Source organism: Chanodichthys erythropterus, chromosome 10 (genome assembly GCF_024489055.1).
Source record: "Chanodichthys erythropterus isolate Z2021 chromosome 10, ASM2448905v1, whole genome shotgun sequence".
NCBI lineage: Eukaryota > Metazoa > Chordata > Actinopteri > Cypriniformes > Xenocyprididae > Chanodichthys > Chanodichthys erythropterus.
Window position 1 is genome coordinate 12,505,001 of NC_090230.1, and position 15,684 is coordinate 12,520,684.

Consider the following 15,684-nt stretch of genomic DNA (forward strand, 5'->3'; position numbering starts at 1 on the left):
TATATTGAATTTTTGGGCTGACTAATATCCGTCTATATTGTCTACATAAAGCAGCAGCAATAATAATAATAATAATAATAATAATAATAAATATATTTTTGTATTATTTTTTTCAGCATTTGAAAAAAAAAAATACTCTTACTATTTTTATTATTATTAATAAAAAATGCTGATTAATTAATTTGATTATATTAATTTAACATATCATTATATTGGCTGATGCCAATTATATACAATTATTGGCCTGGCTAAAATGTGTCTATCAGTGGTCAATAAAAATGCAAAGCTGTAACCAGTGAGTAGATTTATTTGTGTGGTTTGAGGCTATAACATCTGCGTACTGATCTGAAAGCATTTTTTGCACAGTGAAATTTTTCAGATCAACTTTAAGAAAAGTAAAAAAAAAAAAAACTCGAGCACGATTCCAACTTTCCTCATGGAGGATTTATAGATTTGGCAAAATGCTATGCAGACTTCAGAAGCTGACTGATTTCTCCTGGACGTGAAAACTGGAGCAGCCAATGAAATATTCAGGGCCAGTTTGAGCAACTCCATGAAATCTGAGGCGGTGATTCTGAAACCCTTCTTTTACATACACAATCCATTATAGACAGTTAATCATCAAAAGAACAAAAAATAGAAATAGCACAGATATTCTTCAAAATAAATGGTTCAGCAGATGTAAATAAGTAAATAAAGAATCTATATGAATTTATATTTTATATATATATATATATATATATATATATATATATATATATATATATAATAAAATATATCACACACACACACACACACACACACACACACTATAATATATAAGTATTAGTAAAGCTATTAGTAATTACTTCACTATTAACTACGAATTTTGCCTCAAACTCCTAATTACTGACCGGAAGTGATGTCATCATGGTCAAATGTCTGCCAAAAAAAAAAGGCAGGAGTACAGGAGAGGTTCTTCTGAACAGGACATTACATGATTAAGCCATAGAGGTGCAGAGGGATGACGGCAGCTCTGACAGTGATGCTTGTATAGTTATTGCTGTTTGGCAGCAGTCCATTTGAATCCAGTGTACTAAACCACTGACGTGCCGTCCCTTGACACACTCGGCTCAGGCTTCACACAGCATACTAGACTACAGCGCACAGAGACGTGTGCGCATGCGTGAGAACATACACGCAGCAGGAGAAGCGGACAGCCTGCCAGACTCCTGGAATCACTGGAGTTATTAATCATGCAGCAGTAATTACAGTAGGCAGGGAGAGGAAGTGACTGCAGTGGCCACTCATACATGCACACAAGCAAACTAGAGGAGAAATACTGGATTGATCAGAGATTGTGAAAAACATGAGTAGAGTTAGTGATAAAATCAACAGGGTGAGGGCTTTTGGTCTTGTTCACCCTCAAATCTCAAAAATCTTGTTCACCATCTTCTCAAAAAGACTGGATGGAAGGACAAACAGAGATAGAGATGTAGACAGATAGATAGAATTATATATATATATATTATAGCTGGTGGATGTTAGAGACCTTGCGCTCCTCCACCTTCCGTTTGAGGATGCCCCACAGATGCTCAATAGGGTTTAGGTCTGGAGACGTGCTTGGCCAGTCCATCACCTTTACCCTCAGCTTCTTTAGCAAGGCAGTGGTCGTCTTGGAGGTATGTTTGAGGTCGTTATCATGTTGAAATACTGCCCTGCGGCCCAGTCTCTGAAGAGAGGGGATCATGCTCTGCTCATTCATGGTTCCCTCAATGAACTGTGGTTCCCCAGTGCCGGCAGCACTCATGCAGCCACAGACCATAATTTCAGGGTCTTGGCAATCTTCTTATAGCCTACGTTATCTTTATGTAGAGCAATCATTCTTTTTTCAGATCCTCAGAGAGTTCTTTGCCATGAGGTGCCATGTTGAACTTCCAGTGACTAGTATGAGAGTGAGAGCGATAACACCAAATTTAACACACCTGCTCCCCATTCACACCTGAGACATTGTAACACTAACGAGTCACATGACACCGTGGAGAAAAAAATGGCTAATTGGTCCTAATTTGGACATTTTCACTTAGGGGTGTACTCACTTTTGTGGCCAGCGGTTTACACATTAATGGCTGTGTGTTGAGTTATTTTGAGGAGACCGCAAATTTACACTGTTATACAAGCTGTACACTCACTACTTTACATTGTAGCAAAGTGTCATTTCTTCAGCGTTGTCACATGAAAAGATAAAATATTTACAAAAATGTGAGGGGTGTATATGGACATACACTTGTTAATGCTGATGGTGAGGAATTAGTTGCAACATCTCATAATGAAAGTCAAACTGAGTAGCGAATCACTGGGAAACGTCCTGCTCAAGTCGTCCTTGCGATGGAGGTTTGGGTTGATTAACTAGTTCTTCCAATATTTCACAATTGGATTCGCACTTGGATTGATATGGTAAAATTGACTGCATTGTTACTGTCTTTACAGTGTACACAAATCGCTGAGCTTTAGGAAGCCTCCGGAGCTCTAAGCAGTAGACCAATCACAACCCCATCTGGCTAATCAGAGCAGAGCAGGCTTGCGGAAAGGAGGGATTCAGAGAGACTGTTTCATCCAACGAGTCGTTTAAGAATCATTGAAAAAAATGTGGTAAGGGGTAATGTATGTTATGAGAAAACGAAAGTGTTTTTTGACTTTGATGCAAGTAAATCTGTTTTAGGAGACATCCTAAATGGTATTAGGAACCTTTTAAATTGCATAATTTGTGCACTTTTTTAATACTACTATATTTTCACACTTTTGTTTTAATTAAAATATCATATAAAACACCTCATCAACAAGAGTGAGAGAGGAAAAAAATTGAGAAATTCACTTGCATTAAATGGAGAGTGGATCTGTTGTGTTCTACTTTAAACACTGATGGTGAATCTTTCACCCAGTCACTTTTAAAGGGAGATATGATCTCCAGAGACACCTCATGATGAAATACTTCCTGCCGAGTTGGAAAGACGCCCTGGAGACACCCCCTGTTTTTCAGCTCAGTAAATTATGTGGACGTGGTCTCACTGTGCCAGATTTTGACAATCAGCATTCAGTCTAGTCCACAATGGAGCTCAAACATCAACTTTTTCCAATGACCTACTACTACTAAATGCCGCGAAAAATGCAATATGTATTAGATAGTCCATGGATGTGAGTCCAAAAGGAAGATGGGAGTATTTCTAGTCTGCCTCACCAAGTGTGACACATCAAGTCCAGATGATGGACAAAGACCAGAGGACCCCAGACCACAAAACAAAACAAAACCATTCCTTCAGGGCAACTGTTAAAACTGATGTTACCAAAGATGGATCTGAACAGAAAATGTGCCTTTTGGCTTCATTGTATTTTTCCATTGACCATTTTGAGAGTCTCTTAAAATTCATCAAGCTGACTGATGCTCTGAACTGAGATAAATAGCTGCTTCAAGGTCCCTGTTTCAACCTCAAACAATAGACAGCCTTCTCCCCTGCCTTCGCCACAGATGCGAACAGATGGCGGCATTCATTCATTCTTGAACACGTACACATCTGATGCAGACGCAGCGCTATGTCCAGCATACAATATGCCAGAATATTCGTAATTGCATACAGAGATTCTCTGGAGAGCAAATGTGAGTTATGCAATAACCGTTTGGTAATAGTGTGCAATTTAAAATACAAAATGCATGCACATCAGCAAATCCCGACATAAAAGGTCGTCTTATCGCACATCCTACATTGCAAGGCAAATGCCCCATAATCCTATTGCGACAAGTTTTAGGCAAAGTTTTTAGATTGTATTTATTCAACATTCAATAAATCCGACACAATATTACTCTTATCTTAATCCACGAGCAGACGTTTTCTTATGTCGAGGGATTACGCAAACTGCTGACTAGGTTGCCCTGAACGCGCTGGAGTGGAAAAAGAAAAACCCCTCTAACTTAAGCAGTTCAGCATGTTGAGGCCTTCAGTGAAGCTCAAGTATTGACTTCCATCAAAAATTCTTTGATTGGATTGACAGAAGCAAGTGCTTTAGCCACTGATGAGGTAACCTAAAGTAATTTATCACTGACAGATGGGAAGGTGACGCACATCAAAATCACCACACCAGAAACTCACCAGAAGACAAGCTTCACAGGCAGAAATGAGCTGATCCAAAGTGACCAAAGAAGTGTTTAATATTAATACATTATTGTTGTCCAAACCGTGGAGAAATGAGCAAGCAGCAGCTTAAGAAGTAGTACTCTGTCAAACTTTACATGTAGCCTTGCTAGCTAAATGATAGCTGGATATATACATATGGGAAGTTGAGACAACAAAAACATATCTAATTCAAGAACTTAAGATGTTGACTTATAATTTAAAATCACTGAATAAGAACAAATAAACTGAAGATACAGTAAGTTGCACATAATGGAGAAGCTAAATGCTAAAAGCTACACAGTCACAGTGTATGCCTGCAACTCTGTATGCATTAACCATCACATTGTTGGCTGAATTGTGGAGAATGTGTGAAATAATGAGCTTTATCTAGCAAGTAAACAGCTTAAGAAGTAGATTTTGCCAAACTTTTCATTTAGCCTTGCTGGCTAAATGGCAGCTGCTTATACAAGAGGTGGACACAATAAGAAAAACAAGTTATCTAATGCAAGAGGTTACGTTCCATGTTTCATATACTCCAGATGCTGCCTTTTAAATTTAAAATCACTTTATGAACAATTTGCATGCACTGAAGATATAATATGTTGCACAAACGGAGAAGCTAAACGCTAACAGAAGCTAACGCTACACTGTCACAGTTTATGCCTGCAGCATTGTATTTTTAATCATTTTTGTTGCAAAAATAGATTAATTTTAAAGGTGCTAAAGAGGATCTTTTCGTCGACTGAGAAACCAAAGACTATTAGTGAGTTTTTGAAATGAGCACGTAAACGATTGGCTGATGTTTTTAAGGCCCTACCTTGTGCACAGATGATGTATATTAATATTATTCCTTTCAGTGCACCTAATAAATAGTCTTTTATCAGTTAGTAAAGACAGTTTCAAGTAATACTGCAAAAATCTACCTTTTATAGCACCTTTAATATCCTAATACACACATACCACTTGTTTTTTTTTATGCTAATCTGTCATTTTTAACATTGACACTTTAACACCACCATGCGAAACTCAAATGAAATGCATCCAAACAGCTGAGAATAACACAGAATCATTCCATAAGAAAATAGAATTGCTCATTAAATCCATGCAGGATGTATTTTGTCAATTATTTTTTGCATCTTGTTATAAATACTGAAGCGTATCAGTATTTATAACAAGATGCAAAAAAGAATTGACAAAATACATCCTGTATGGATTTAATGAGCAATTCTATTTTCTTATGAAATGATTCTGTGTTATTCTTGAAGGTTGGCAACCCTAACCTTGTGTAACCTGAACTTAACGTGTCTTAGTCATGGGCACAATACTGAAAAGTCTTGTACAGTATTTCCCCCTGTAAGGTTCAAATCCACCTCCCTTCAGTTTCCAATCTGGATCTTCAAGCACTATATTACTTAAACTGGACCTAAACAGTTGGAAACTCACTGGTCCTGTCCTACTCATGATCTCCTAAATATAGCACACCTCAAAACAGACTCAATTTCACACTACAAGATTTTACAAGAAGTGCTCACCGGATGGCATCTAGGAACAGAGCCAGTCAAAGGACCGGTGGCGGACAAGAATGAAAAAGAGATTTGGAGACGCCGCACTGCCTGTACAGCATATTGAGGACCATTAAAGTAGAAAGAGATTAGAGCTGCGGTGTGACGATGAGAAAGTCTGCCAGCTCAGTCTGGGGGAATGAGATCTGGTACCGGGATGCTGTGATGAGAATGCCTCATGGGATGGCTACAGTTTTTTTTTTTAATAATATGTTTCTGCATGTCACTTTCTAAGACACTGGCTATGTTCGTAATAGAATAATAGCGTAAATTGCGCAATAGCAATACATGTATGCACAATGATGAATGGCTCAAACTGTATATAGTAGTCACATGACCTCATCATGCAGCAATTCAGCAGGTGTGGCCCGGTTATCGTAATGGAAATAAATTACCCCATGTCATCTTTAATATATTGCATTGCGTAATACAATATTTAATATTAAAAATACTACTACTACTAATAAAAATAATAATTTTGATATAGTTAAGTATACTACAATACACATTAAATTGACAGCCGTAATCCACACTGTATTCCATGAATACACATCTACAAATATTTTTTTTGTAATTTATCGTACAACCGTATAATGGATAGGGCTGTCAATTTAAGCAAATATTAATTATTATTATTAATGTTTTTATTAAATGAAATATCTATGTATTCAAGCTTTATTTATTCTCTAATTTTTCTTTTTAATTCATAATTAATAATTAATAATAATAATAATAATAATAATAATAATAATAATTATTATACCAATAATTATACCAAATAATACCAATAATTATACCAAATAACAGTCCCAATATGTGACCCTGGACCACAAAACCAGTCATAAGGATCCGTTTTTTTAAATTTATACAAGAAATTTTGAAATTTATCCCAATTTTGAATTGCTGGATAAATAAGCTTTCCATTTATGTATATTTTGTTAGGATAGGACAATATTTGGTCAAGATACAACTATTTGAAAATCTGGCATCTGAGGGTGCAAAAAAAATAAAATAAATAAATAAATAAATAAATAAATAAATAAATAAATAAATATTGAGAAAATTGCCTTTAAAGTTGTCCAAATGAAGTCCTTAGCAATGCATATCCACTCACAAAAATTGTTATTATTATTATTTTTTTTTTTTTACATATTTACAGTAGGAAACTTACAAAATACCTTCATGGAACATGATCTTTACATAATATCATAATGATTTTTGGCATAAAAGAAAAATCGATAATTTTGACCCATTCAATGCAATTGTTGACTATTGCTACAAATATACCCGTGCGACTTATGACTGGTTTTGTTTTCCAGGGCCACATATTAGGTTATGTAGGTATTTATACTATATGCTGGTAAAGTAGTAGACTAGTATGGTAGTTTGCAATTTCGAACATAGCCAGTGACAAATGGACATACAGTTTAGCTGCATGTTTTGGCTCGATCAGCAGACTCTCACCTTTAGCCTGCTCTTCCTCCCTCTCTTCCTCTTCCTCCTCCTGCTCCTCCTCCTGCACTTGGCTGGGGGGTCTGTAAGGCGGGGGGAGGCGCATGGGTGGAGGGACACTGGTCTGTCCTGCTTTCTGCTTGAAGAGAAAAGAAGAGACTGTATGTGAGAGAGAGATAGAGATTAATGCAGCACACTGTGGAAAGACACTACAAAGGACACAGGCAAACAAATAAACAGTGACAGATGAATATGAATGAATGCTGCTGGGAAAACTGTAGACAGAGAAAGACGCAATGATTTTAAAGAAATAGTTCACCAAAAAATGAAAAGTCTGCCATCATTTACTCATCTTTGTATTGCTGCGTACAAAAGAATCCTTCTTTTGAATCAGATCTTTTCAATTAAATCCAGTTCACAAAACCCATCCATTGATTTGCTTACAAATCAGACTAATTCAGTTCTTAAATAATGACTTCAGTTTACATCCATTTCTCCCACAAAGCTACTTCAGAAGACTTTTAAAACGGTGCATAAGTCATATGGATCCCTTTTACACTATTTCTATGAAGCTTTTCTATTAAATTTTGAATTTTGAACTATTCCTCAAAAGGCAGAGCAAACCCACTTAGAAACCCCAACAAAGCATGAATAAGAGAGAACGATGATAAGAGCATGAGGAAAGCTGTAAATGGAAGCGGGTAGAAATTAGGCGAGGGGCTATTACGAGAAGTGGTATTGTAAAACTGCCATTGTTGGCGAAAAGCCTCAGGAAATATGTGGAAAGTCACTGCAGAAGTTATCATCAACATCTCAATACGAGGCACTTCAACTCACACTGTTCTATAGATTCTCAACAAACTATTTATTAGGGATGCAACTATGTTTCACAAGAATGCTTGCCTATACAGGCATTTTGACAATTTTGAGTGAATTTGTACGTACAACTGCAAGACAACATGAAAGAGAACTCGATTTAATAGGCTATTCATGCGCTGTCTGAGAGGCAGCTTTCTGGGCGAGCGCTTCGGATGTTTGTGCACATAAATATTCTTGAAAACGTCATGTGATTACTGTACCACCTTCCTGTAATAATGTAGGGAACCACTCTTTATACATAAATCATGTAACAGGTCATGTTTTTACTTGCACATATAATTTAAGTTTAATTCAAATGACGCATGTGTGCTGAGTGAACGATCAGCAATCAAGAGCATGAAACAGAAGTGCACTCTCTCTCTTTTCATTTTCAGTTAATGTTAGTAATATGCTCATCATTTTACTTTCTGTGCTATTGCCATATCCGAGAAAACTACAAACTTGTCTGTGAAAAAAGGAATGTGCGCTCGACAAGTTCACACGTCTGTCCCTCTGCGTGCTTAATCCACTCTGCGTTCTCTTATCAGCTCAAGCACAGCAGCTATATAGGTGTAAATATTTCATCTATTTAACGTTCTATTAATTTGATACATTTAATTCATAGACATCCTTCTCTGATATATCCATTCTGCTCTCTGTTTGCCCTGTTGTTTCTTTGTCACTAGCACTGTACTGTACAGGCTGTGTGGTATCAGTTGTTGGTATCGGATAGGGGTGTGACGAGACTGGTATCTCACGAGGCGAGACTTGAGATGGAGTTCACGAGACGAGACAAAATTTTTACACACTATTTTTAAGAAATCCTCAATGGCAAAATACATGACTAGAATAAATATTCTGCAGGTGTATTTGAAATGTTTTAACTAATCATCTTGTAATGAATGTCATTTCAGTTCTACTTTCTGAGTATGAATTATCATATGCAGTAAAAGACAACAATACTCAAGCACTGTAAAAGGCTTTTCCACAAACTCAACTGACTTTCTTCTCTTCTGTATGATTTCAGTCTCTTCAGACCTTACTGTACATGATTTATGAGCTTCTACAACTTTTGACCTCCTAACTGAACTCCTTTCCACAAACTGATCATAGAAATAAAAACAGTATAAATAAAAAATGGTAACACTTTACAATGAGGTCTGATTTATTAACATTAATGTACTAACTAACATTAACTAACAATGAGCAATATATTTGCTACAGTATTTATTAATCTTTGTTTATGTTAGTTAACAAAAATAGTAATTCACTGTTAGTTCATGATAGTTCACAGTGCATTAACTAATGTTAACAAATGAAACCTTACTGTTTGTGCTTAATAAGATTAAGAAAAAAACTTTTCATTTTTATGGTAACACTTTACAATAAGTGCAACCATAATCACACTCTCAATATTTAAAGTGTAAATAAGACCAAATTTTTCTTTGATACAGAGCTATAGAGATGCTTACAACTACACTGCCCAGCCTAAAATAGCTTTCATATTATAAGATATTTGTATTCATCAGGGAGCCGCTTTCAAATGTGGGGTATTAAAATCGCGTTTGAATGAGCCGCGTTTACTTTCACTTTCACGATCGTGCGTATTCTGTAAAAATCTCGTGACACGAGATCTCGTAACGCCCCTAGTATCAGAGCATTTTAAGCATTTTATCGGAGTATGAGTACACAATCGCAGTATTGGGCCCTATAACAATACTAGTATTGGTGCATCCCTACTATTTACTGATTGTGGTTTTATTGGACCCCCGAGTTCATTGGTCAATGGTCCATTCTTGTGGACAGATGTGTTGATACTTTGATATAAAGTAGCTAGGGTGTTCTGAGAAGGTTTTTGAAAGTGTTGCTATGGTGTTGTTATGGGATTTGTAGGGTGATTTTGTAGGAGTAACTTTTTGCACAATGCTATGCAAAAAGTGCATTTTTAGCATGTCTCGAATAAGCCCAAACACAACATAAGACAGTGCATAGATCACAGAGTAACATGACATACTGCTTGGCTAAAGCTATAGGACTTCCGGGATTCGATCACGTTGCGATCATAACACAGTGTTTTCCAACTTCATTTGAAATTTCAACCAATGGAAACTGGATCCCAGTTTAAAGGTCCAAAGTGCAGTTTCAATGCAGCTTCAAAGTGCTCTAGATGGAAAGGGATTGTGTAGAGCCCTTTGAAGCTGCACTGAAACTGCAATCTGGACCTTGAAACCATTAGTAAATGTTGAAGTCCACTATATGGAGCAAAATCCTGGAATGTTGTCCTCAAAAACCTTAATTTCTTTTTGACTGAAAAAAGACAGACATAAACATTGGATGCCATAGGGGTGAGTAAATTATCAGGAAATTTTAATTCTGAAGTGAACTAATCCTTTAATGCCCCTGCTGGCAATAAACATAAATGTGCAAAAAGTAATTTGGGTGTTATGGTTGGAGCTAGAAGGTCTAAACCCTAACACTACCCACACCTATTAGATCAACAGAGGTGGAAGCTAGACTAGGTCAAACTCAACCCATGATGTCCAGAGAGGGGAAGATCCGTGGATCCTCCTGATGATGAAAATCACATCATGCGGACAGTGCGCTAACCGTCACGGAACACGGATGCCCGAAGTATACTTTGGACTTTAGGGTTAGGGGTATGTTTAACAATACGTTGAATAGACAAAATGTTGAACATACATGCAAAACAACAAATTTAATCAGTGACAACAGTGTCTAATCAAGGCTAACCATCTCTCAAAAGAGCTGCAGCTATAGTAGTTCACATAAGCCGCCTCTAACGGACCTATTAGCATTAATCAGCTATTAGCGGTGATACAGAAGGATGCCATAATGTTTCACTGCTCCTGAGAGCCACACTTACTGCTGATTAATAGCTAATGAACGATGGAAGAATGATATCGAGGGAGAAAGACCGCTAATGTGTGCAAGAGCTGTGAATACAGGTATAAGGAGCCTCGGCTAATTTTGCTATGTATGCAAACAAACAATTTTACACACAATATATGGGAAAATCTTTGTTTATAACATTCTATGAATATTAATTCTTCTATTTAGTCTGTTGCAGTTCCCTTTTCAAATCTAAATTTACATTTTCTTTTTGGAACATAACATCAGAAATGGAATGCAGCAAGAGTTTTTCTTCAGATACGAGCTGAAAAGTTAATTAAATTTGCTGGGTGTAATTAGAGGGCCCCACATTCTGATTGTGGTGAATAATCACGTAGCCTCGGGAACTGAATGAAACTAATGGTTGAAGGAGCAATTAGGCAAATTACTGTAATTTCAAATTAATTGCTAGAAAAAAAAAAACAGTTTTAATCAAAACACAGCGACTAGAGGTATCTAGAAGATTTCAAATTGGGATTCTTCTGCAGATCTCCCAGGAAGAGACACCATTTCTTAGAAACATGGGTTTGCTTGCGCATATTTGTCCTCTTTTCCTTTATTATTTCTCTTGATACTGGGATGCGGCGAGGGTTATAACAGATAGTGATATTTTGTGCTTTAATGTGAGTGGAAACCAGCCTTAGACAGTTACACTAGTGGACACAAAGACATCTTGAAAAGGACACATAATAAATACAGCATTCAGCTTCTTTGCAAAGAGACTCAGAGTGTGATCACTACAGGCAGCGGGAACATAATAATGGATCATTAAGAACACTGCAAATCCAGTGAGAATCATTGCCGTGAATGCTGCCGTTTCGAGCTCTAGCATAGACAGCTAATATTATGTGTTCAGATAAAAAAAAAAAATATGGTCCAGAAGCCTGAGACCACAATAAAAGGAATTCAAAATCTTAATTAAAATTGGAAATATTTTTTTAATCTGATATCATTATTATTTTAATCAGATAATAAAAATCAAAATAAATACATTCACTTGTCTAAAATGTTGGACCCAATTATATATTTGTGTCCTTGCCTTTCAATTTGATATATATATATATATTTATATTTTGGGACGCCTGCCTTTACGTGCACATGAACTTTAATGGCATCCCATTCTTAATCCGTAGGGTTTAATATGGAGTTGGCCCACCCTTTGCAGCTATAACAACCTCAACTCTTCTGGGAAGGCTTTCCAAAAGGTTTAGGAGTGTGTTTATGGGAACTTTTGACCATTCTTCTAGAAGTGCATTTTTGAGGTCAGGCAGTGATGTTGGCGAGAAGGCCTGGCTCGCAGTCTCCGCTCTAATTCATCCCAAAGGTGTTCTATCGGGTTGAGGTCAGGACTGTGCAGGCCAGTCAAATTCTTCCACACCAAACTCACTCATCCATGACTTGCTTTGTGCACTGGTGCGCAGTCATGTTGGAACAGGAAGGGGCCATCCCCAAACTGTTCCCACAAAGTTGGGAGCATGAAATTGTCCAAAATGTATTGGTATGCTGAAACATTAAGAGTTCCTTTCACTGAAATTGGCCAAGCCCAACCCCTGAAAAACAACCCCACACCATAACCCCCCCCTCCACCAAACTTTACACTTGGCACAATGCAGTCAAGCAAGTCAAGTATGCTGGATGCAGCTGCTCGGCCATGGAAACCCATTCCATGAAGCTCTCTATGCACTGTTCTTGAGCTAATCTGAAGGCCACATGAAGTTTGGAGCTTTGTAGCTATTGATACTGCAGAAAGTTGGCTACTTCTGCGCACTGTGTGCCTCAGCATGCGCTGACCCCGCTCTGTGATTTTACGTGGCCTACCACTTCATGGCTGAATTGCTGTTGTTTCCAATTGCTTCCACTTTGTTATGATACCACTAACAGTTGACGATGGAATATTTAGAAGTGAGTAAATTTCGCGAATGGACTTACTGCACAGGTGGCAACCTATCACGGTACCACGCTTGAATTCACTGAACAACCCATTCTTTCACAAATGTTTGTAGAAGCAGTCTGCATGCCTAGGTTGCAGTGAATGCTGCTGATTTGAGCTTTATGGTACACAGCAAATATTATGTGTTATTGGTACACATACTCATCCCACAAATTTTTGGTATGTGTCTCGGATGTGTACACAATGAATACAGCACTGTAACCTAACCACTGTTAATTTGCAATAAGCTCCGTGTTTTGTTACTTTCGATAAGAAACAAAGTGTCATCTTTCAAACTGTCCATTTTAATCACAAAGTTTAAACAATAAATGCCGTTCAGTTCAAGTGGCAGTGAGGAGCATGAGTGAACGAGATCATCTCTTCCAATTACTAGTTACAGAACGCACATGAATGAAAATCTGAAGGTATGTTGAAAGATACTGTACAACTTAATGAAATGTTTCATATCTGTGTGTAATCGCTCAATCAATGTTTCAATGGCAGAAAAACGTCAATAAAACATCTTGTAAACTATGTCACGTAGCATTACATTTAGATCAGGCAAGTCATTCAGTGTCCACAGCATGTTAGTGCGCTACAGAAATGAAATCTTTCGATAAATAAATATATGCACTATATTAGCCTATATATTCATTATATTTTACTGCACCTGTTAGTCATGTCTTGATTATTTAATGTATGTTTAAATAAATGTCAAGACACTGTGTAAATGATTATATTTCAACAACAAATTGGAGTAAAAACATAACTTTTATAATTAGATATAGCAGTTAACGCAAAAACTGCCTTGTGTGCAGTTTACATGCATACAATTCATTATTTAAGTGTTGATTATTATATCCAAAAATAAATAGCAACTGAATTTAATAGTCTGGGCTCTGTTGTTAATTTTAACCTTTAATATTATAGTAATTTGCAAGTAAGGGCTCCCTATATCATTCACAGTTACACCCTATTATGTGTTCAGATATAAAATATGGTCCAGAAGTCTGAGACCACACTAAAAGGTATTCAAAAGCTTTATTAAACCTGGAAATAATATATTTAATTATAATATTTAAATTTAATAATATTCTCAATATTCAAGATTCAAATAAATTAAAAATATTAAACAAACAAAATATATTTCTGAACAAAAAAAAAAAAAAAAAAAATTATATAAACCAGTCAAAAGTCTGGAATCATTAAAATCTCTTTTGGCCACCAAGGCTGCATATATTTAATCAAAAATAAATTAAAATGTAATTTATTCCTGTGGTGATAAAGCAAATTTTTCAGCATGATCACTCAAGTCTTTAGTGTCACATGATTCTTCAGAAATCATTCTAATATGATGATTTGCTGTTTAATTATTATTAATTGTTTATTGTTACAGCCCTATTTGCCATATCCCAGAGCTGAAGGTGAAAGAGCCACAACTCAGAGGTGAGCTTGTGCAGAGCGCAATAACTCACCTGGGCGGCTTTCCTCTTAGCCTTGTGCTGTTTAATGCTGGAGGCCGTCACCGAAGCAGGCTGTGAACATACACACACACATATACAGACACACACACGCAGAAAGTCAACCTTACAGATAACAAACCCGGACACATCAGCTCAAGAGATTTGTGCGTTCCCAGACTGGGACTGAGAGAGAATGAAATCAATTATCTCAGACAGAGGAAGACATCAATCTTTGACATCCCGTTAGTGTCGCTATTACTGTTGAAAGCATCCAATCAGGAGGGATTAGCACATGGCATGAGAATAGCACCACAAGATCCTGCGCTTGTATGGTTGCTAAACTTGAAGTACCAACCTGCAGGACATTTGAGCTAAGGTCATAAAATCATTAAGTTGTACTGCATGAAACAACAGCTCTGCTCGATTGTGCAAAAGCCTTAGGGTCAACACAGACCGGTTCAGGAAGAGCTTCTTCCCTCAATTCACACAGATCCTCAATAAGGAATCTGCTAGAGGCACATACTCTGCTCTCTGACCACAATATTGTGATACAAAAATCATCCAGTAGGTCTTTAGTAATGCACATTGCCCACTTCGTATATTACATTACTTTTATAATAAATACATTTGTAAAATTCTCAATTGCATATGCATTTTGTATATTTATAATTACTAAAAATAAATACATATAATTATTTATTATAATTATTACATGTTTTATTTATACAATTCTTTTCCAATATTTAAATATTAGATTTAGACAAGACTATTTAAAAAGGTTTCATCAAGGACTTTGTCAATGGATAATAAACAGTTTTTGTCAATAAGCAATATTTGTGAATTTCCAGTATTTTGAGTAAAAATAAAAAAATAAAATGTACATTGTGTGTACATATATATAAATGATATCACACATATACATACTCACATGTGTGTATGTGTTAACAGTAATTACTATTACTATAAATACCTATACTATTAGTAAATGCATAAATACATATGATTATGCATTATAATTATGACATGAATATTACCATATCTAAATATTATATTGTTAATTGTAATATCAAATATATACACAATTTGATAATTACATGTACTAATATATATATATATATATATATATATATATATATATATATATATATATATATATATATATATATATATATATATATATATATTTTTTTTTTCTTATTTTATATATTATTTATATTACATTATAAATATTACATATTAATATTATGTGTGTTAATATTAATCCCTATTACTATTAATAACTATACTAGTAGTAAATGCATAAATACATGATTTATTATAATTATTACATGAATATGTTAAAATTAAAATTTTGTTAATTA

At 35.9% G+C, this 15,684-nt stretch overlaps 1 protein-coding gene across 12 annotated transcripts in view; it reads right to left on the reverse strand.

Moving 5' to 3' along the window:
• The window catches only part of patj (PATJ crumbs cell polarity complex component), a 128,723-nt gene that overhangs the window by 67,089 nt on the left and 45,950 nt on the right, over positions 1–15,684 (reverse strand). For 10 of the 12 annotated variants that reach the window (XM_067396064.1, XM_067396060.1, XM_067396063.1 and 7 more), the window contains 2 exons: positions 14,336–14,395; positions 7,175–7,301 (listed from right to left, as the gene is read on the reverse strand). In XM_067396064.1, coding sequence (XP_067252165.1) covers positions 7,175–7,301; positions 14,336–14,395 — 187 coding nt within the window. The remainder of the gene's footprint in view (positions 1–7,174; positions 7,302–14,335; positions 14,396–15,684) is intronic. The other 2 variants (XM_067396062.1, XM_067396068.1) reach the window with 1 other exon arrangement.